General features: G+C 43.9%; 1 protein-coding gene across 3 annotated transcripts in view; it reads right to left on the bottom strand.

The window, feature by feature from the left end:
- Positions 1 to 24,543, bottom strand: part of tspan9a (tetraspanin 9a) — a 153,418-nt gene that overhangs the window by 11,169 nt on the left and 117,706 nt on the right. For all 3 annotated transcript variants that reach the window (XM_085780015.1, XM_085780016.1, XM_085780014.1), the window contains 2 exons: positions 7,201 to 7,392; positions 4,033 to 4,107 (listed from right to left, as the gene is read on the bottom strand). In XM_085780015.1, coding sequence (XP_085636141.1) covers positions 4,033 to 4,107; positions 7,201 to 7,392 — 267 coding nt within the window. The remainder of the gene's footprint in view (positions 1 to 4,032; positions 4,108 to 7,200; positions 7,393 to 24,543) is intronic.

Raw genomic sequence — 24,543 nt, 5'->3', positions numbered from 1 at the left:
CGGTGGTGGTGAATAGAAGACAATACCAGAAGACTGGAAAATGAGTATACTATATACCCATGATGGGTGATGTGGAAATACTTGGAAAAGCAGCTCGAGCTCTTGTCTGAAAACCAGCAGGTTATCTGTGCCAGATCTGCAGCTCTGTCTGGACCACAGAGTTAAATTTAGGTCTAATACTTTGCTCATGAGCAAATCACATCTTGATCATAGTTATATTAAGTTAGTGTGTAAAAAATAGCACACAGTCCTTTGCTGGATTAAGGCGCATTCCTTCACATTATGTAGAGTCTGTGGCTCTACTCTACTCCACCGTATTTCCACTTTGCAGGACTACTGAAGTCTTTTAACATCCCTTTCCTGCTCTGTCTACTCCCCTCGCTCTCGTCACACTCGTCCTCCGTTTTTGAAACATGACTCTTCCTGTGAAGTCTTAAACAGCTGCATAAGCCAGAAAAAAAATTGTCTCTTATTTGACTGTTGCTTTGTGTGAAATAAAGCGATGCCTTTTTCCTGTTTTGTCAGATCACACAGAGGCGCTTCTGGCTTACCTCCAGTCAGCTGAGAGAGAGAGTAGCAAAACACCGAAGTGACAGGCACATCCCCTCTTCAAGGATAAACTCAGGTCAACACGCCCAATCTTCCATTTTTCACATCTAATTTATTACACTGTCTCCATTGTGGCTCTGTAAGCGCTCCGTTATTCTCTCATTATCGGATCATATGTATAGTGACAGGGCTTTAATCATCAGCTCCTCTGACTCCTGTGACCCCAAGAACAGAAGCGAACAGTATTTCACTGTTGCGCTCGCTGCACAGCTCTGGACAAGTGTGTTCGCTAACTGCCCTCAAAGTGTAATAAATGATGTGGAGAGAAACAGCATCAGAGTCAGAGGTTCCCAACAGCACATCATTAAACAGGATACTTAATTCCCTCAGTTGCTCTGGTAGCCTGAGGCCGAGGCAGTTGACAAGGCGAGGAAAGACCCCCCAACACTGGACTGTAATTGGTCTAGAAAACAAAGCGTGACCACAGATTGAACATACAGTCGCTCCGCTGGTAAACAAATGCAGCACATCGGCGGTACGCCTTGTTGTTTGTTCTCCAAACCAGCCTAAACCTTGATCGCTGACTCCTCTACAACTTTAAAGTGACACCGCTCATCACTTTTGTCACATTTTCCTTCTTTTGATCCACTCTTCAGTCTCTCTCTCACTTTTCTTTTTTTTTATAAAGGAACTATGCAAGATTTTTACCGTTTTACGCTACATTTTTACCTTAATCAAACAGCTTCGGAGTAATTGTGATGGTTAAATATCAAATATTGTTACAGGGAGAATGGAGGCTCTCTGCCTTCCACCTATCGTCTCTTGGACTGAAAACCAACCTTGCAAGATCAGCACCTCCGACCCAGTGTCTCATATCTTGTCTCAGCAGCACCGCAGCACAAACGCACCCCGTAACCTCTAATCTCTTGTTTATGATGGATAAGACTACACAAATATACACGTCGTAACATCGTATATGAAATATGACATTATCAACCACTCCATTAATTACTTTCTCGCCGGCTTTGTTAAACACAAATGCACATGAACGGAAAAAGCGACCAGACTTGCATAAATCACCTTTAAAGTGACACCGCTCACTTTTGTCACATTTTCCTTCTTTAGATCCACTCGTCAGTCTCTATTTCTTCTCTAACACATTCATGTTTTTTCTCTGGGTGCTGATATCTCACCTTCTCTTTTCTCTCACCTGTGTCCACTTGCTCCCCCGCCCACCCTCCCACCTCTACCCTGCATGTTTTTCCCTCCTCCTCCTCCTCCTCCTCCTCCTCCTCCTCCTCCTCCTCCTTCTCTCTACATGCACACTCTCCAGAGCTGGTCTCCTCTGCATGCCAGGTTCTGCTTCCTCGTTCCGAGCTAATAAACCTTCAGCGGTGTTCGCCTCGGCGCGCTGGGTCGATGGAGGCACAATGAGGTCAGAGCGTTAAAGACGGATGGCTGTAATCTGGTTTGTGGCCCAGCCATCTGCTGTAGTCAGCTGGTTGCTAACTGCAGGGCCAGCCTTTATTATACCACGGCCTCTACATGGCATTTAATCAGAGAGCTTAACAGCGCCGGGCCGTGGAGGCAAAGAGGGGGTACGCAAGCCGCACCTGCCGGCAAAACGAAGAAGATGTGAAAGCAATTCTCCATTAAGACAAAAGAGCTGCGCCTCTTAAGGAGAGTTTAACTGCTGGAAAGGCAGGAACACGGGGGGAGATGAGGTGACTGAATGAAAGGAGTCAAAAAAAAGTACTGAATATTCACTTCTTCCCCACATCTCGCTGACAGCTTGACACCTTGAAGGATCACAGAGGCGACATGACTGAAGACTGACTTAAGTCATGACTTAAAGATGACCTATTTGAAAGACTAAAACATCTGTTTTGCGGGCCTCTGTCGATGCACGTTTAAAAGCTGCCAACTACTGTACGTCTTCCAGACTTGTTAATAAATGCCTTGTGATTATGAGATCAAATAAGGGAAGTGAATTAGCGATTCCTCTGATCACAGCCTGTAGCGGAGGATGAGGGGAGCCTCACACAGCATATCAGATCTCACTGGGACGAAGCAAGCCAGAAGAAGACAGGATAAAAATAAGAAGCAGCGTCTGAAGGCCTTGTGTGATGGACACCGATTATCCTTCATCTAATCCTGACGCACTTTAACATATAATGCCATCAGAGTAATAGCGCTGCACAACTTCTTCAATTTTCCTGGATGTCTTAGTTAGAAGCAGTCAGAGAAAGCCACTTCTAGTAACGTAGAGTACAGTTTGCTTTGATGGCCTTTCTTTGCAATGACATTTGAAGGCCAGTGAAGGGAAATAAACTCGGTGCCAACCGGCATTATCATGGTTTCATATCTCATTAGCTGGAAGCTTGAATAAACACAAGATGAAACAAACACATAACACAGTTGCTTTCCACAGGAAGTGATGTGAGTGAGGCAGCTCTCCCCCAGCTAATGTCCTCTCGCTCATTAATGCGGACTCATTAGATTTCTCATTTAAGCAATCCTCAGCCCTACTTGGCTATCTCTCCCCTATATACTTCACAGGTGACGGGAAGGCCCTGCTGTGAAGTCAAGAGGCTCTCTATTTAAATTCCACTGGAGGGATCAGCATTTGGATTTTTATTTTTTTTTATATTCAAAGTTAAGCCGGTAATATTTTGGAGATAAGGCAACAGACATATTTACTCCTGACAGGGTTTGCCTGCGAGACCTGATCCAAATCTGAGAATGGATTGGCTGCTAAATGAATTCCTTTATCTGCCTGAGAGACTAAGTTTGAGCAATAACCTCAGAACAAAGAGGGAGAATTAGCCGACATCCCGAGGGCCGGGCGACATAGAGACTTTGAATATATAAATAGACTTATCTATCACCACTGTATCCTTGAAAACTTCATTGCCATGTCCTGTGCAAGACATTTGTCATCTTGAGGATGAAACATTAGTGGAGAGAGTTGAACTTGACGGAGCTCAGAGAAGAATTTGCTTGGAAATAATCCCCTGATCTTCACATATCATCATCTGCTGTCACCGCACAGACGCACACCTGACTCGTGCCCGCTCAGGGGTCATGGGAAATGTGCATGGGGGCCAATTACAGGGAGCCAACTGCTGGGGATTAGTCCATTTTCTGGGCCTAACCTCTGACTCTTGGGTTAACGGCAGAATGAAGACATTCAACCTCCTCCCTGAGAAACAGCCAAATATAAAAAAAGAGCCCACGCTGACCTCCGGAAGCAGCTGAAACATGGATATGTTTATCACTCTAACACCTTTTATTGCTTTGTGCAGTTGTGTGTGATCCTTGTGTGTGTGTGTGTGTGTGTTTGTGTGTTTGCAAGCTTTCAAACTGCAGTGAACGCCTCACAGAGTCTGGATAAGCTGCGGCGAAGTGTCGGACTGCGTAGTGTTAGGCTAACTGGAACTGTAAGAAACATAAGCCTTAACAGGGAAAACAAAATGAACTTACCTTATCTGAGTACACAAAGAACAGGGTGAGCAGTATCAGCTCTGCCAGGAGTATTATCAGCAGGACGATGAAGAACTGTCAGAGAGAGAGAGAGAGTCTTGTTTTAACAATTACTCCAGCAAGAACAGTAAATATGCCGATGAACACGGACTGAAACATAAATCTAGGAGGATATGGGCCTCTGTTGTTTAAAGCGAGGAACAGTAATGGCATGACTGTAGTTTACATGCTCTAATAAATGAATTGTGTGAATAAGTAATAACCTTCCACTTCTCATTACTGTCAAATTAGGTAAAAAGGAATAATTAAACATTTTGAGAAAACACACTCATTTGCTCTCTGGTTGCGAGTCAGATGACAGCATTTCTAAAGGCTTGAATGGCAGATATCAGATGTGTTAATTAACATTGCATTCAGTTACCCCAGGAATTAGCTACATTTAATGTATGGAGACATTTTTGACTATGGATTAGTACTCTCTTAATCATCCTTCTCTTCATTTAGGTCTGATGAACGTAATGCATGTGGAATGTTGTCTTTATTTACCAGTGTCTATTAGGCATCTCATGTGTAGTATTTCTACTTCAGCCATTAGTCATCATGTGATGCTGTTGCCATGGCCACGCCTCCCTCTTTGGGGATATGTTGCTTGTGGGTGATTATTTCACGGTTGTATCTCATTAAACAACCGTGAACCCTCTTTGATCATCTGGAATTTAAACCTCACCTCTCTAAATAAATTGTGACATCTTCTACCCACTGTTTACTCCTATGATGACTTATAGCTGGAACATGTTTGTTCTTCCTCTCGTATGAAACAAGAGGACGTGCACCTGAAACTCAGCTGTAGTATCTGGAGTTGCTATATAATCTATATAATCTTTATATCTTTGCAGGGAACCAGGCTGTTTTCCCCCTTGTTTCTAATCTTAACGCTATACTCTGAGCTAGCCGTCTGCTGGCTGCAGCTTCAGATTTACCGAGCAGCCGTGAGGAAATATCGATCTTCTAGTCTCTTCTTCTCTCAGTGAGAAAACAAATACGTGTGTTTCCCAAAGTGTCAAGCGATTGCTCTAAAGTTAGAGCTAATGGTTTCAGTTTGGCAGCCAGCAGAATACACAGCAACCCAGATTCCCCAGTAATAGCATACAACAACAACAAACACCGAAAAAGCTTTCAAATGGGCTGAGGAAAAAGAGAAAGAGAGCGATGAAGTACGAGGTGGGAGTGACGGAGGGAGTAAAAAAAAAACAATGAAGAGGGAGGATCTGAGCGCTGGAGGGTTTGTGAATGTGTGAAGAAGAGGGGAAGACATTTTAATGCCTACTAAGATTAATTTCCTACAGAGCCTTGCATCTCATCATCTCTCCTCCTCTTTGTACTCGAGCGTGATATTTACCAACCTCTTGTTCACAGCACAGGAGGAGGCACGCGTACCTAGATTTTAGAAAATCCTTATTATTTCTTAACTCATTTTAAAAAGAGACGGGGGGAGGACATTATTGTGTCAAGGTACAAATTAAATAGTCACAACAGTTTGTTGTTGGTTTAGTATCTGGGTTTCCAGTTTAGTGCATCGCTGTTGTTGCTGTCATTGTGGGGTGTGTTTTCCTGGTTGCTGGATGTTAAAAGGAACAGCTGGAGCCGCTGCGATGGAGATGTGTGAGAATATGTGTGTATGTTATCACACGCACATGCAGCTTTGTGGGCGTATGTTCTTATGCGCTGGCAATTCACACTTTTTAAGTTTTAAAGAGCTGCTGTGTCAGCTGGATATGTGAGTGTTTTCTCTCCCACTTTTTTTTTTTTTATTATTTTTTTCTTCTTTTTCTTTTTTTTTAAATTTGTCTTAGTAAACAAGTTTTGGCAGCGAGAGGAGAAACTGAAAATGTACTGCTGGGGATATCTGGGCTTTGACTACTACTAATCCAGAGAGAGCTGTCCACGGAGTAACTTCAGAGATAATATGTCAAGGTAAACGCTCAGATGTGTTTGCTCCACCAGATCTGAACCCACTCTGATGTTTCCGGGTCCTGAAACCTCTCCCCCTGGGTGTGATTGGGCGGACACACTGAAGGAAAAAAATGACTAGAGAGACTCCTCTGCAACTGAACGGCATTAGCATCATGGCCACAAATGAAACGCAGCCACACAAAGATGTGGCAAGAGACTTAACAATCAGAACTTTTTTCAAATTTTCTATTAAGTCTGTGTTTTCCCATTCCAGTCGTCTCTCCCTCCTTTACTCCCTCCCTCCCTCCCCCTGCACTCTGCTCTCTTCCTCTCTCTGCTTCACAGTTGTTAGGCAGGTGAAGGAAGCCATGTCGAATACAGAGGATTTGGTGGGGCTTTTGACTGATGCAAGAGCTTCAAGGGATTGGGCTGTTTGTGATGTTAAGTACCCAAAAGCCCCAAACTCTACGTCTCATTTAAAGTTTCTATACATGAAAGTTTTTTTTTCTCTCTCCCTCTCTCTCTCTCCTGCACAAACCTCATTCCACTGGGTGAACTTTTATAATTAACTTGTGCTTAAAGATAAAACACTTGTACAACTTTGGCCAAACAGTGCGAGTACGTCGAGACGGAGTCGTCTTTGTGATGAATAATAGAACCATCGCAATTATTGAGGAGAAAATTATCAAGTGCCTTTACTCTGCTGTGTGTACATACAGTAATCAGCAACGCCGGTGCCACAAAAGGGAGGCCGTCTGACTGGCACATCTTTCACCGGGCTCTGATCTGAGCCGTGGAAATGACACAAATGTGTTGGTGTTAATTTGCAGGGAGAGGGACAATCCCACTGCTTAGCTTTAATTTCTCTTTCTGAGCCCTTTGAGGGTTTTTTTGCGACAATGCAGATTGAACTCCTTCTGTCAGTTGCCTCGCTCAGCCGAGGCTCCTGCTGCTGGACGACAAACACAAATACGCATATGCTGCTTCTTTTCACTCTGGCCTGAGACCAGCGTGTGTAGGTGTACAGACACATATGTGACAGGCTGTCTCTCCTCAAGGCATCTCTGTCAATATTTGTCAGACTGATGCCAGAGCATGCGAGAAAACCAATATCCAAGGGAAGTTTCAGGGCGACCGGTCTTCGTGTGTCTTATCCACTATCGACTGTTGGTGTAGGTATGTAGATTTTTAGGTTTTTTAGCTTTTTTTACTCACGCTCAGAAGCAGGCACTTGTTCTCCTTGATGGCACCCAGGCAACCGAGGAAGCCCGTTACCATGACGATGGCACCGATGGCAATGACCATGTTGGCAGCCGACAGTGAGGGGAATGAGGGCGAGAAGGTGGCGAAGCTGCCCTGAGACACGGAGAGCCAGATGCCCACGCCGAGCAGCCCACAGCCGCATAACTGCAAAAGAAGAGGAGGAGACAAGGTGAGAAAACCAAAAAAAAAGAAAAGAAGTCGCCAGTTTTTTTTTTCAAGGTTATTTACACAAATATGACAAATAACCGAGGTCATTTTCAGCTTCAACCCCTGGCAGATGTTTTTTATAATGGCAAAGCTCAACATCATGGGTAGTAACACAGAGAGCAAGGTCAGCGCTAAACTAACACAAATCCCTAACCCCCCCAAAAACCCCCAGTGCAACAGGCTCCATTTCCTTCTGACTGCCTGGGGAATTACCCACACAGTCATCCATCACCAAACATTGCTCAAAAAACAAGAGGGTTTACACCAATTACAACTATGATAAGCCAATAACAGCTTCGCAAAGAGATTAGAGCAAAAAAAAAATTGGACTTGGGCCGTGCTGGTTTTTGCACATTTGAGCTGATTACGTTAAATCCAGAACAAACAGAGATGTAATTACCGCTACCCCCTAAAAATGAAAAGTTTCCAAAGCCTCCCCGCAGTAGACTTGAACTTCACCTAGAGGGAGCAATTCCCTAATTCCTTCCTGTCACCATGCCAGGCTCTCCAGCTGATGTGTTTGAGGTCTGCATGCGTGAGCCCCTTTAATGCATTAGTGTTTACGGCTTAGGCTGGCGGACTGTAATTTCCCTCCCGCTGATGTGTTGGTCCATCTATGAGAGATAAGAGCCCATGCAACGTGCCCACTTCTTGGGCTTGAAATATAGGTTACGAGCTAAGTGGTGACATTTTTTGGCTGCACTAATAGAATGACATCCCCACAGCAATCCTGCTATGAATAGAGAAAAAAAATACAAATGAGGTAAAATATGGAAAGGCAACATGGTAAATCATCACACACACCCTCCCTTTATCCGCATCTATTCACGCTGCTCCCCCTCCTTCTTTTCCCATCTTCGCACTGCTGCTCCGAAGCACTTTAATGCCTGTCAGAAATACAGTATGTACACAACCATACAAACAAACACACCGGGGATATACATTCAAATAAAATGTATACACACACACACATACACACACAGTCATCATTTTATGGATAAATCTCACCCGCTTCCTTTTGCTCCTTCAGAATAAAATGATTAATCAACCGCACGCATGCAGCGCCGCCCGCTTTTCCAAGAGATGACAAAGTTTAACTGCCAAATGGCATGAGTGATAATAAACCTGAAAATACGCTGCGCTTTCAGCACTTCTACAACAACAAACAAGCGCAGCATCATCTTTGACGAATGGCATCCGACTCCAGCTGATCAGCTATGTCGCAGCGCAGGTAAACAAAAGCCACTTAAAGTACATTACAAAGTCCACTGAAGTCAAAAGAGGGCTCTCGGTTGATGTTAGGTGATGATGTGTAATAGTAACTCTTGGGTTTCAAATGGAGCCCTCATGAGGTGGTGAGAGATGTCTCGGGTCTAATGAGTCCTATAGGATCTGTGCAAATACATAAATTCATTTCCCACAACCCCCCCCCCCCCCTCTCTCTCTGGAGTGTCAGAGCGGTGCAGTCTTGCTCTCATTAACCTTTTGACCTTTGTGCCGATTGACCTCCACTGATGAGAGCTCTTCAATACATACACACGGCAACACAGACGATCGGATGAATGATACACACGCTCCCCTGAGGGCTCGGAGGAGACTGGATGCAATTAAAGGTGAGGACGCCGAGAGAAGGATTCCCGACTGTACATAATTGACTGAGGATAGATGAAAGAAGTGTTTGAGAGTGCTCACTCTGCAACGGGCGGGTGGACTGTGTGTGTGCAAAAGACCAAAGTGCAACAAGTCTGAGAGATGTAGAGCCTCTGAGAGAAAGAGACTTGTTTAGTTTAGTCACATATGGATCAAGCCACACAGATAGATAGAGAGATAAATAGATAGATGGATAGATAGATATAGATATAGATACCGGTAGATAGATAGATAGATAGATAGATAGATAGATAGATAGATAGATAGATAGATAGATAGATAGATAGATAGATAGATAGATAGATAGATAGATAGATAGATAGATAGATAGATAGATAGATAGATAGATAGATAGATAGATGTTCAGTGGTGCATAAAAGACTTTCAATCATCCATTGTCTAAATAATTCAGAGGCATCTGTATGCGCTGGGAGGCACCCTTTGGCTCGTTTACGCTATCCTGATTAAAAACGGGGGGAATGAAAGCGTCGATTGGAAAACGCTGGTAAAGGTCACGTCCCTATGCATTGGGTGGCTGATATACAGAATCACAGCTGACACTCCTCAGAAGGCCAGATTATATAAAGCGTGAGGGTGAGGATTCGAGGATTCGAGGAGGAAGGCGGAGGAATGAAGTTTAAGAGGCCAGATGGGTGGAGTGGATTTACTACCAGAACACCGAGAGTCCAGGTGGGGGTGGGAGGAGAGAGGAGGGGAGGGGGGGGGGCTACAATGCCTTCACTTAATTGCGTTAAAACACCCAAGCGAAGGGAGCTCATCCAAGTGTGTCGCTCTCTTTAGCGGCTGTGAAACCACCCAGCCCCCAGTCAATCTGTCTGATCTGAGCCTACACAGTCTAATCTCTGCCCTGCTACTACTACTACTACTACTACTACTACTACTACTACTACGACATGTCGTCATCACACCTGTGTTGATGCAGTATGAGCTCTGATCTCATTGGTTATCTGACCTTGTTGTGTGTGAGAGTGTGTGAGCCTGAGCTTGACCTCCCAGTCCCTCTGCTGAGCTCCTTATCTTCTTTTAATTTTAAGACGGTCATGTTTTGATATACCATCTGCAGGAAAGGGATCAAAGGATCCTCCAACACTGAAGAGGCCTGTAAACATCACGGAGGAGGATTACTATTAAGGCAGTCATTGTTATTACATCAATCACAGCAGTGGATGCTCAGGGGGTTGTGATTAAAGTTTGGGCTGGAGGACTAAATCGGCCTATTACCATATTTTCTCGCAACGTGAAATTGCAGGAATAATAGTTTATGCAATCATCCTGTGGTCTGAATGTTAGTGATGTAAGTCAATACATCGACTGATGCAATGACGTTTCCTGATCTAAGACCAGCAGACTCACGCTGCAAGTCGATACAAATGACTCACAGTATTACTAACCTTTCCGCTGTTTACATAAGATTTACATAAGATTATCCGCTGGTGGTGTCTCGGGTCTGTGCGGCTTCGCCCGGTGTGCTTCTACACCAATTAACCATGATGATTGAAACAACCAGCATGGAAGCTTTGGGTTATTACTTTACTTTCGTCGTCCTTTTCCATCGACGTAAGTGCAACTCTGCAGGGCACAGACGCATCATTAAGCAACCGAGGGTGACGTGTGACAGCTCGCCAGGCCCACCACTGTTTCAGCGTTAACAAGATCCAACCGGTCCTCATTTTCAAATATGAATTTTTTATTTAGTTACTGGGGAAAAATAATGACTGTCAAAACACGACTAGCTGTTTTGTCTTCATGTTTTGTTTGTCCATCTCCCGCGCAGAGACGCTTCCCTCCCTCCTATTTATCACGTTGAAGGTTATACTCTCATATTTGAGGCTGATAGGAACATATCTGCCGGCCGTGGTAATGAGAAATCCTTAGCAGGCTGGAATACAAAGCCTGGCTGCTCTTAACACTGAATTGAGTTCAGAAAGTTAACAGCACTACTGATGGGAGGGGAGGAGGGAGGCCTAGAGTGTGTAATTGTGCTTGATACAGAGATGTTTTTCTTAAAAAAAAAAATAAAAATCAATGACGAATAGTAAGAGCAGGGGTGAAAGAGAATATGTGACCTTTTTATACGTATTCTGTAATATTTTGAGAGCACCTCCATGATGAGGCAGAACGGAGTCCAGTGTCTAAATGTCATACATGGGAAAAAAAAAGAAACAAAAGGAGTCCAGCAGAGAGGAGAGCAGAGGAGAGAGATGTCAGGTTTAAGGTGGAGGAAATTGGAAGACATGAGATGAAGAGGTGGGGGCGGGGGGGGATCCTACTGTTTAACAAGCTCAGGGTGAAAATAATTGCAATAATACTGTGTGAAGCAACAGTCGGGCTCCTTTTTCCACACAGGACGGAGAGGTGAGGAAGGTCAACTGTGAGGTGTGCGAGAGAGAGGGATAGAAGGTCTTAAAGCTAGAAAAGATTGGGTGCACTCGTGAGGAGTGTGTGTGTAAGTGTGTGTGTGTGTGTGTGTGAGAGAGAGAGAGAGAGCTACGGAGCTATTGAGCTTATAGAGGCTGAGAAGACGAAGAAGATAATAGAGGCCGACCCTTCATCTGAGAGGCTGGCTGGCTCAGAGAATTATCAGTTGCTGCAGTAACTGGTTCGGTAACACGCCACCGACTGACACTGGACCCAGACTTCAATCTCTGCAAGACGGGAGGAGGAGGGGGGGTGTGTGTGGATGGTTGGAGGATGTTGACCTTTTTTACACTCCCAGCGCTCAGAGAGGTCGCGACCTGTCGTAACAGAACGACAGTCTGGGTCAAACTGCTCCTGTGATCTGTGGCCGCTCTCATCACAAGGGCTCAGTGCTTCTGTGAATGAGTTTGTGAAGTTTGAGAGAGAGCGTGTGTGTGTCTCATGTGGTCGTGAGCGAATCGAAAAGTGTGGAGTTTGGAGACTCTCACTTCAGCTCGCTGGCGGCTTTAGAGCTGAGAGTGAATAATCGGTCAGCGGGAGAAGTCTGTTGTTATTGTTATTTTTAAAACACAGAAATAACAATCTTCTACAGGCATCGGCTGCTGTACCACACTGAAAACTAACCTTTTGTTTCAGTAATTAAAGCACCTCCACCATAACAGCACAATAAACCCCATAAAATTGGGAGAAATGCCAACCTGGCTGTGCAACTCCACGATGAAGTCACTTCATCACTTTATGATCCCCTCTGCCCTTTACTGCAACTCCATCTTTCTCTTTATTGGGGGAAAAAAAAAACTTTTTTTTTTCTTGTGGCACACAGCATCCTCTGCTTTAGCCAGCATTGATTTTGCAGTGAAACGAAGACAGAGGATATTCACCTCAGATAAAAGAAGAATTTTTCAGTTTTTCACCATGTGATCCCACAAGCCTGTGATTCATGTTACCATATAAGTACTAAATGGCCTGCCAACAGCGAGAGGGAAACAGAATCACAGAACAGACACAATGAAGCAACTGTAAACATCAAATGGGAGAGAAGAAGCTTTAAAGTAAAGATAGGCTATTTGTATTTTCTTCCCAGCAAGTGGAAAAGGTCTTTTTTGAGTCATGCTGTGAAAGAAGAAGGAGTCATTTTAGGAGCAGACTCTCTAGAGAGACTGTTTGAATGTGCCTGTCAGAAAAATGATTTTATTTATTTATTTATTTTTTAGATTTCTCCCTGATAAATGAGCACTTTTACAGTATCTCTCCTCCATGGTGACCACACTTGAGCAAACACAACAGATCCCCAGATGACACAGAGAACTAGTATAGTATTTTCCACATCATTACTTTTTGATCAGATTGTATTTAAATCCTGCCAAGTATCAGCTGGTTATAGCTCCTCAATCTGTTTGTTTCTCTTCTACTGTGCTCATGTACTGTATACAGCCTAGCCTGTAAATAAATATTGACAGACTTTCTTGCCAGATACTCCTGTGAACTCCTGGCTGATCCAAGAATGAGCAAGAGGTGGGATGTGTACGGAGCTGAGACTTTGGTGCATCACTGTTCAAGCCAAATACTAATAAAGATATACTGCAATTATCCATAAATTTAAAGGTAGGGGAGGAAATCTTTTTCTGGAGCATTTTTTACTGTATTGCTTGAAATCCTCTTCACACCCTGATTGCAACTAATTAATTACATGCTTTTTCACAAAAAATGAGAACTGTCCGTCACCTGTGGAATGGACAATCCTGTAAAAACACCATCCAATCATTTTGAACGCCACAAACAAATTAATTGGCTCATGGTGTGTCTATCAAACTGAAATCGCTTGTGAATGCACTACAGTAGTTGCACACCTACGACTTATGATACAGAAAAGACGACACCAGAACCAGCGCTTATGCTAGTTTGCTAAATTCAGACAGTTGCAGCAACGTTATGGCAGAAAAGAACAAGCATTGTGCGTTCCTGTGTTTTTTGAGGTGTGGCTTTGGAGAGAAAGGGGCTTGGACTTTTGAATTGTCAATTTTTCCAGGATCTCCTGCTCTACCTTTAAGCCTTAAAAAATCTTAACAGGTGATTCATACATTAAGACAAAATCACCCTCTGTGCAGCTGTCACAAACAGGAGCTTGGCTTCCTTGTACTGTACAAGGCTGTAAACATGTTTATTTCTGCCGTTGGACATTTTAACATGAGTGTCTATGGGGACTGACTCACTTTTAGAGTGGCACTTCAGTGTCACCAAATAACCTGATGTGCTTGTCTTTGGACTGTGGGAGGAAGCACTAGTACCCAGACAGGCACAGAAAGAACATGACAACCCCAAACATAAAGGCCCAAGGCTGGGTAAATCGAACCCAGAACAATTCTTGCTGTGAGGCCTCAGTGTTTACTGCACATTTGTGCACGCTCTACCAGCTACACATTCTTCAGAAAAGAAAAATAAACATATCTCAAGCCTTCAAAGTAGTAAAGTGGAGTTTTAATATTGACCATCATTGAAATCTTGTTTTCCTTAAGAGCATTAAAAACATTAAGTTGGATCCAATACTTGAGGCAAGAGGAGCTCGAAGAAGAAAAAACACATTTATGATTAAAAACAAACTTGTTAACACTGACATTTCTCAGTGAAGCTTTGGTAGTTATAGTAGGAAATGAATCTCTCTTCCCTCCATTATGAGGCTCGTGTGTTTCACTAACATTTCTTACACAATATTTATCCTGATGATGGCAGACAAGCTAAGCTGTAGGCAGTGTACAGCTTTCCAGTAAAAACTCCCCACCCCTGTCTCTTCAGGCTTCCTAGGGGCATCCTAGTCGTTCCCGAGTGGATAGCGTACAGCCGATGTGAGTTGTATAACAAGTAAATAATTCACAGGGTCTGTGATGGTGGCTGAGGGAAACAGTGCTTTCAGGCTCAGAATAAACACCGCATGAATTCAAAAGGGCCGAGACAGATGCAGAGTGTAAGATTAAAAAGCTATTTCTGCCTGGTTAAAGTTTCATTCACCCTGTGGAGTCCTGGCAGCGTCTCATACAATGCAAGAGTTTACCTATTAAATCACACTGCCTCACAGACCGGCCGACAAGACAACACGCATCTTTCTATGAACATGTGCACTTTAATTTGTCGACAGCTGAGCTTCCATGGGGTCAAGTACATATTGTCTAAACATCTTAACCGTGTCTGTTGGTGTACGGTAAACACATGACTCAAAAGGACTTGTCTGCACCGATATGTTTCAGAGGTAGAGCTCCCACCACCCATCACATGCTCGGTCGAGCAGTGGTGCAGTTCTGGTTCTGGTTGGATGCCCTAGCTGGCCACTTTGAAGAAGGAGCCTAAATTACCCCATTTAGAGGTCTTCAGTGATGCACCTGACGATGATGTGAGGTCTGTCATGTCTCCCCCTCTCCCCAGTCTCCCAAAGAAGAGCTGAGAGGCCCATTCACTGCAAAGTGACCCTAAATCAATCGAGCCAGGAAGGATTAAAGACAGACAAGCCTTTCTCTGCCTGTCCGGAGCAATCCCCGCTGTCTGCGCTGAAACATCCCCACTCTTTCACACCTGACAACAGCCTCTGCCCTCAGAGGATGAGGCACAGAGAGAAAGATAGTCAGGACAATAGCAGGAGAAACACTATTAGGCATCCCTGACTAATTCCGCTGTTAGATCTCTACCATCCCAACAAGACTCTTCAATCAGCCCCGAGAACCCAAAGGCACTTCAATTATGCATTGAGAACAAGTAGGAGAGAACCAGGAAGGGGAAAGTCATCCCGTGTCTGGAGCCTGAAAGTGAGGCAGCTCTGCTTGCCACAGCCAGTCAGAGAGAGGGAGAGAGAGGGAGAGAGAGATGCACTGGGAACTGGGGCCTGCCTGCAAGCCAAGCGCACAGTACAAAGAACAGAGCCAAAGACCAAAGCGCTGGTCCAAATACAGACAAACACTGCCACAGAGAAGAAAAGCTCCTTTACTTCTTCGTGCTGCAGATGTGAAGCCGCTGCATGGATGGCAGCTGCCCTGCCCTAAGACTATATCTCCTCCCAGGCAGCTCAGCTCACAACCAACCAACGCTCAGGACCCCAGTCTGTAAAGAAATTCGGGTCGATACCAAATCCCAGCCACGTTCTGATGAGAACTATGAGATATAAATACATAAACAGAGCTGATAACAGAGGAGCTGCTCCCGGCGCATGGTGCTAATTAAATGCGACTATTCCTGCCCGCTGTTGACATCAAGGTGCTTATGAAGATATCTTATGAGGCATTTGCGTGCAATAAAAAGTGGACGCGTTTGGATAAATAAATATCTATTTATGTGAAGGCAGTGCCTTTTTATGAGTGGCTGTTTTCCTTCACATAAACTGCATCGCCTGTAGAGGGGCACACACAAACATTTGGCTCATATAAATATCTCACTCTGGTCTGCCAGTGCAGCCATGCTGAAAATCCTCGGAGGCGGGCAGACGGTTGGACAGTATCCCATTGAGTTTCACTAGTTGAAGGGCTTAATGAGCGTGCTGGCTCAGCAGAGGTAGAGCATGGCCAGAGACTAGTGGATTAGACAGGTTGGACATTCGACCTGTTCCCCCCGCACAGTACCTGGGAGCAGCAGACGACCAAAGGGCTAAAGGAAATGAGAAAATCCCTAATGTACGATATGGTAGCTGCAGTGTGCTGTAAGTAAGAGAAGAGAAGGCCAGAGTGTTGCACTCAGCACATTTCTCTGCTCCCTCTCACCCCCTCATGGTGTCGAAACGAGCCCAAGACTCAGTGTCACTGCAGAAGGCGACAGCTAAATGGTCTTGTATGAGGGCATCTGCTACAGAGAGCTCCCTGGCAGAGGCGTCCATATGCTTAGTACAGTACATCCAAATGTCTCAACTTGCTTCAACCTTTTCAGGAACTCATAAACAAAATAACAACCTCTATCAACAACCGCAGCATGATTTATTTCTCCTAATGGGCGCGGGGACTTTGCGGCACAAAGCGAGGTGACCTTCCCCGGCTGTGTTCAAGACGACCGCCAGAAGAGCAAAACATATCGTTACAAGTGTATTTCAGCTGCTTAACAACTGCTGGCCCAAATGAGGTGAAAAAAAGCAGGCTTGGGATTTATCCTTGGAAACGAGCAAAGCACTTGGACATCGGAAATGTATTGTTATGGTTTTTAATCTACAGGGTCAGTCTGTGGTGCAAAAACAGACAAGCTGCTGGGACTGTGAGCTGATCGGAGGGAGGGGAACTGACTGTAACTGCACGTGTGTTATTGTGCCTGTGTGTGCATGCAGATGTGTGTGTGTGAGATAAGATGTGTTGGATTTATCATCTCATTTCACTTGTAAAAAAGCAGTGTGGGTGTGTAGCCTTGCTGTAAGGGATGGTCTGAGCACTGTGCAGCCTGACCTGTTGCTGCTGCTGCTGCTGGGAACAACACAGAATCCATTAGAGACACTGGCGCAAGCACACGACCTGTAACATTTCACCACAATGTAAAAAAAAAAGGCTTACTAACACCACTAATGAACAAGAGGGATTGTATTTGCTAACGGGTGTGGTGGCTGGAATCCAAACCTAATATCAAGGCGTGGGGGAGAAGTCTGCATCGGTTAAAAAAAACACACACAAAAACAAAAAAACATGCAGCGTCTATTCACTGTTGGTGCTTTGAGATGGTTTGCAGAGGGGTGGAACAAATTTTTAACAAATGCATAAGAGTAAAACTGTGAACATCTAAGCATATGTTTATTCCTGGAGCAGCAGCAGCAGCAGCAGCAGCACTGTGAATGGGAACACTCCTGTTATGCAATGTGAGGCATTATGCATCCCCGAAGGGAGAGAGAGGGAAGATGAAGACGCAAAATATGCACATCCGCTTAAGTGAAAACCAGAGCACCGGGCGGATGCCTAGCGAGAAAAGAGGATATTCAGATTGAAAGACATATAATCAATAGTCACTCTGCATACTGTACCACGCCACGGGGCAAATGACCATTCGCCTGCACTTATGAAGAGCTTTATAATACCCCTTTCTCTTCATATAGTAAATTATTCACCATACTTTTAAAGCCAGAGATAAGGAAAGACAGAGAGAGTGTGTGTGGGGAGGGGGGTCTGCTAATGTTATTACACCCTTTCCTATGAAGTGATAAAGTAGCATCACAGCGTTCATCCCATGGCTTTTATTATTCCATGTCCCCTTGTATCTTATTTGTCCTGTTGCTTCTTTTAATGCTGAGGGGAGCAGTTCTTCTACTACCCGTTTTTTATTTTATTTTTTTACCCAAGCATGTTTGCAGTGCATCATGCAGTTTATACCTTAATCCATGATGTATCATGGCAGAGAAGGCTTTGAGAAAATCACAGACCTGCTGGAATAAGGACGCTTTCCTCCACTCTCCTCCCCCTACCCCCCTCCCTCTCGCTCTTTCTCAGTCACAAGTTAGCAGCAGCACAAATCCAAGAAAATTGACCTTATTCCACGAATGTGTGCCACAAACTGACTTCATTTTGGAGATAATAAACTTAGAGTGTGCGAGAACACCGAGTGAAAACAAGACCTTACATTAAACCAATGCAGGGACCCCAATCTGTATTCATAGATGTGCGGTGTTTCGGTGGGCGCCGTTTGAATTTTGATGACGCTTCGTCTGCATCTGCTCCTGATCCGGAGGCGAAACAAAAAGGGGGAGGGGGAGAGTTTCTATTTCACCTTTGGCGTGACAGCCTCGGCACCTGAGTCTTGTCCAAAGGCCAAGAAGCTCTCTTCATCCATCATTATAAAAAAAGAAAGAAAGAAAGAAAAAAAAGCCATTGTTGATTTAATCAAGACTGAGAGGTTAGAAGAAAATAAAGCTATTGATGTAAGATAAAATCCTCAGCAGCTGCAGTATTAACAAAAACGGGTTTCCAGAGATGCCTCAGCTTTAATCACAATAAAACTTATTTCTTCAGGGAAAAAAGTCACACCCCTAACTTTTAATGTGCTTCAAATTACATTCTATTGCCATATGGTGAAGCCCCGATCAGTGTTCCCTGTGGTAGTTGCAGGAGTTACCTCCCTTTATACCTCTTCTCCCCCTCAGAATCCAATTGCTTCTTTTTATTCATTCAAAAACAGCTCAAGTGGGATGACAGGGGGAGAATTAGGAAGCATTGTGCACATCCCGGGCTCTGCGAGGATATGAAACCTTTTCATGGAGGGCTCCCCAAAGAAATGACCTTCAGTCAGCAAGTGAGAATGTTGTGAAATCACTCTGACAGTTTCCACTCAATACGCAGACACTCTCACACACACACACACACAACGCACACTTTTGCTTCACATCCGCATCGCAAACCACTGAGGCCTGAGTACCATACTGCAACACTGACAAACCCTCCCGCCCCCACTGACAAACCCGCGTAGCTGATAAATGCAGTCTTCCGTTATTGACCGGTGTAAAGGTCAAGTTTTAGTAGCAGTTTGATGGCACAGAAAAGATTCCTTGACTGCCTCTTCTGCCCCTGTTCCTCTCCTCTCCTATCCATCCCTAAACGGCTCATTGCAAGCGACTTTACAGTTGACATGCTAATTAGCACAGAGGGGAAATGGACTGTGTAACTACTCTTTTCTGGTCAGCCAACCTCTGAATCCCCCCACCCCACCCCCTCATCAGCCCCTGATCTCAATGCACTGGACCGCACAAAGAGATATATCACTAAATAATAGCATCAATCCCCTGTGTTAATGCTGGGACATTACAGAGGCCGTATCATTCACTGCAGCCAACCTCAGGGCTGTGAGAGGAGAAGATGAGGACAGAGTGAAATCAAGGAGAAGGGGGGGAGAATAAACGAGGCTTCGATGTTGCATTGAGGATGTTGTAATACGACTCCGTCAGTGACCTCCACTGGACGATCATCAACTCCCATGCACTCCCGCAACAACTTCTTCTTAATCTGCCGAGTGAATGCAGATGGATATGTAGCAGGGAGCGTCAATGAGGTAAGGTTAAACAGCCTAACTGCTCTTTAGAAATAACACTACTCTCTGGTACTGAGGCCACAGGATAACTAGCATAGATGACAGACTGCAAGAGGAACATATGGATCAATGTCTGCTCAGAGAACGGTACTGGAATAAATCAATACTCATTACGTCTACATTAAAGTCTGTCAGAAAACAAATAGGCTACTCCATGTGTTCTCCCCCCTCCCCCCTCCCCCAATAGTGTGTGTGTGTGAAATCGGAGGAGGCCTGATTCATGCTGAAGCAGCCTGAGAGCTCTTGGTCAGCTGGTTTGGGAGGAGGAGGGTGGGGTTTCAGTTGTTTCAGTTGTTGCCCCCACGTTGGTATGTGCAGCTCCAGTGAAGCCACACATCGTCACTATCACACATTTAGCCGGCGCACCGCACAAGTGTGCATATTTTATCACACTTATGTATGGATGGCTCCAAAAAATACCCTGCAGGGGCAGTTAATATGTGCATGAAAAGTATTACAGTCATTCATTTTAATGACAGCTTCCATCATCTTTTATAGTGTGAGCCCTAATTTTTTTTTATTTTTTTTTTTACAGTTGTCTCATACATTTCTGACAGTTCACTGAATCTTTTATGGCTTTTCCATGAATACATGTCAATACCATATTTTGACGAGCTATTTGGTTAAATTCAATATCCGTCCTCTGCTCGCGCAACTTCTTGTTGATTTTAATAAAACAAGAATACGAGGCTCTGGTTTTCCCGGCATGTGCACTCAGCTACTGCAATTTTCATGATGGCTGGACAAACCAAAATAGTGAAGCCATGCTGTCAAGACTGTAATTTCCTCCACTTCTGGGATTTTTTTTTCTTTTTTCTTGGAACTTTTTCCATTAGCATATCGTAATGAAAAAATAAATAGAGGCATATCTTTCTTAGGAGGAGGAATTGACGTGATACAGTGTTGCAGAGGAATATAATGGTGACATTTGATAACACATTCTAACAATATAATGTTGTCATAGTTAAATGTCTAGATATTGTGTTAACACACGTCCACCTTTGTACAAAAGCGTCCATTTTCAGTTATAGACTCGCAGCCATTTGTTCCATTATACAGACCTGCTTCAGTTTTATGGGTTGTGGTTCAGCCGACGTCTTTCTAATTTACCCTAATCTTGTTCTTGGCAATCAGGATGCAGTATATAAATCTCTGATTTGCATCCCTTAAGGTTCAGCTCTCGGCAAAAATAACAACAGGCCAAGGAGCAACGTTAAGGAATGTAATTTCTTCTGAAAAAAAAAAATACAGTCTTTATTCACATCTTGCAAAATAACAGGCTCATTCACTCCAGAAGCATATTGTTAAAATCAAGGTAAGCTTATGTAAATACATACTGTGGACCAAATAATTAGGTTGCACGGCTTAATGCGCATAAGTGCACGTGTACCACTATGTGCTGACTGCATGCTATGTGTATTTCACTTTCCAGTTGCCCCTGGTGACCCCCTAGTCATCACTTGAAGAATTCTAGCACATGCAGTGAAGGCCAGTCCGTCATCAGACACGAGTTCAAAGACAAAGCTAACAGGGGGGATTAGTTTCAGCAGAATATTGTCAGTAATTTTCGTACGTGATCGCCACGCCGCCACACTTGCTGTCAGTCTGGTCGAGAGCCAAAGCATGAGTCACACTGGGGAGAGTGTCACATTTTTGTCAAGGGCACCCCCCATATATGAAATATGGTAATCCTAAAATACTGTAACCTTTTCCAGTTTTCACTCAGCGGAGCTGCACACAAACGCTTGCTGTCTTCCTTTAGAAATAGCTTGCAAGATCGCAGAAGCGCTTTCAAGCACAACTCTTCAACTCAAGGCAGCCAAAAGGCTCAAAGCAGGGGAACACAGGGAAGCCAGAAGTGGGACGAAGCCTTTTCAACATCAAAGTCATCAAATATGTAAGAGTTTCAATAAAGTCCAAGACCTTGTATTCTAATTTTGTCGGCCAAATTCACTTTTTTTCTCCTTCTCCTTCCCTTTATAGCACAAAGCAAGCAAAGCAAAGCAAGAAGAAGAAAAAAACACTTTTATTTACTAGTTGAAGGTTGAGTATTCAATCCAAGGGGAGATCCTCCAAGACGAGATGTCACAAGAAGATGAAATGAGATAAGATGAGATGATTTTGTTTACTCAACCTCAAAATGTGATGATGTAGTCGATGATGTAAATGTACATGTGGGGTGAACTCTTGCTGCCAAACAGGGGATTTCATGTAAGCAGACAGAGCTCCACTGCATGATAACAGAGATAGCATACAGATGTCAGTCACCACTATATCTTCAATGACCAGTTTATAATTCCTTGATTTTGTATTTGGAAGCAACAACAGTTCAACTGCTATGAAAACTGTAATTACGGATAATATTGAAAGTTGTACATCTTTGGATTATCTATGTAATCTTTGCTCAAATTGGACCTTGTTACCTCATGGGACTGAATGTAAAAGCCTCATGTGTAGAGCCTTATAAATGCTGTGTTTCTCGTGCTCTCTCGACCTCTCTCCATACATTTCTCTGCTGTCAAGCCTGCGAGTGTTAGTATGCAGGGGGTTCACGTCGGAGAATTACAGGAGAGGTCACATTCAACTCTGACCTCACATGTAGTAGCAGGGCAGCTAATGCTCACTTTCAATTGCTGTTTATTCTCTCCTTCATGCACACGGCGTGTGTCTGAATGTGTAAAAATCCCTCCTGGCCCTTCCTGCATCCTAGAATAGAGAGGTGTATGTGACTATCAGAGCGCGTTTCATGCCTCTCTGGTTGCTTTTGTTAACAGTCCTCGTGGGAACATGGTGGCCCCAGGCTGATTTAGAGACCTGTCAAGCACGCCTGTGGTCCAGGTCAGTGTCAAGGGGCTAAGCTAGGTCAGGTCCCCGGAAGGAAAGTGACACACGTAAGCAAAAAGAGAAAAAGAAAAAGAAACGTCCGTACTATTTCCTGTATAGAGCTGAGTTAATTTAGTGTTTTTTTGTTTTCCAGTGACACCCAGTCATTTAAATGCAAAGTGAATGGGGAGGAGGAGATCGCTGCAGGCGGTAGCTTTTATGTATGGAGTTGACAGCTGACGGGTTCATCATTTGTTGAGAGTCCCCTTAGAAAAAAAGTTATAAATAAATACCTGCTGGAGTACTGTACACTCCTGTGAGTTTGGAAGAGTGAGAAAACTATACTGTTTCCTCTTAACGACCCCAAAAAAAAGTGGGTAGACTGAGTTCTAAGAGATGCTGACCTAAGCTGTTATACCCAGTCAGCCACAGAGTTAAGGTTGGAGTTAGATCTGCTAAAGGATGTCAATGTTCAGAGGGAAGCTTCAGGAACAGACTGACCCTCGCCTTACCGGGTTGTCCACCTTGAATTTCAAAGGCAGCCAGTTTTCGAAAAAATTCCCCAACTTTAAAATCTCTCTCAGCCAAAGTCCGTGTATCAAGGACATGACCTACTGCATCAAACACTGTAAGCAAAGAGGATGCCGACATGGAAACCATCTGGGATGTTTGTATTGATGCTTTCCTGCAGAAATTGATTAATTTGTCTGCGGTTTATTTAATTATACTTCTGAACAAATCTGATGTTTCTTCATCTATACATTCTGAATAGAGATGGTGTTTTTCCTCAAGGGCTGAGAGACCCACGCCTTACACAATACCAGAGAGAAGTCTTTGATAATAAAACTGTACTATATAAAAGTTTCCTATTTAACAGATTCATAAATGTGGTTTTAAAATTTAATCAACTAGGCGTTATGTTTTTATGAATATTCATAAGGTGTATAATGTCATGCTGGGCTGCCTTTAAGAGGTTTATGCCTCTCATAATCATTCATTTTACATTCGGAAAATAAATGAAGTGAAATTAAAATTTAAAAAAAAGAAAAGTTGACCAACTTTCTGTCTCGGCTCTTTAGAGTTTCCAAGTTCTTATTTTGGCTTTAGTGCAGCAGGGGCAGTGAGACTGAGAGGGGATGAAATGCAGCAAAGAGCCGGAGGCGCATTTAAAGCCAGGCTGCTGCGGTAAAAGACCGGAGGACAGAGGCTGACTAGTGCTTCCTTATGGGAAGTCCTAACCAGGGTGCTGCTACCACCTCAGTTTCTAAGTACAGTCCTGTTATTGTGCTTGTTTACTCAATACAGTGAAGAAGACGCTAATGGCTTCGACTGTATCCATTTGTCACATGACCTTTGCCCCTGATTGCGTGTGTTGCATGTAACTGCGGTGTTGGGTGGTTGGGCTGCATGGGGCCCCCTTGTGTGTGTTATGCACGCTCTGTCTATTGTGATTTATAGTGACAATTTCTATCCATTTCAGTTTTTTCACTGATAAAAAAATGATTTAGCTTGCATTAAATACAAGAAAAAAAGAGTTCAGGTTGTAGTAGTTTCTATTTACAGAGAGATACAGATCATCAAACACAACCAATTCTTGGTTGAAATCTTAAATCCTGAAGAGAAAAGAAAGGAAAATAAGCCTTTGTACATCTAGGAGCTGAGCTTGTGTTGTATTTTCTCTCACTCGTAGTTGGCCATTGTGTTTTTTTTACAAGAGGACCTGACTTGCCACTTATCACAAAGAGCACTGGGTCTACATGCTAGGTCAGTAAAACCACGAGTCCCTCTGGCCCATATAATGTAGTAAGGTCAGCTGAAGTCCAACCAGCCGCTGAGCTGATTGAGGTGGTTATATATAGATAGCACTGGCAAGCTAAGTCATACAGGGGACCAGGCTGGGGCTCAGTCACAAGGCCTGCTATGATTTAGTGCAAGATCTTTAATCTAAAATCAGCCAATGGCGTAATGGAGACAGACCCTTTTCCATGACACTAACCAGAACAATATTTCCCCAGGGTTAAGGAGATGAAGTGACTCCATTCAAAATAAATGGAGGATGATGAGACATTAATTGTGGCTCCACTGGAGGAGAGAGACGGAGAGTTTGAGAGGTAGACGCTCTTTTCAATGTCACAGGCTTAACAAATACCA

This window comes from Trachurus japonicus, chromosome 6, assembly GCF_045865225.1.
Source record: "Trachurus japonicus isolate A0001 chromosome 6, Traja_1.0".
In the NCBI taxonomy this organism is placed as follows: Eukaryota; Metazoa; Chordata; class Actinopteri; order Carangiformes; family Carangidae; genus Trachurus; species Trachurus japonicus.
Note: the sequence above shows the minus strand (reverse complement) of the source record. Positions and strands in the feature narration are given on the sequence as shown.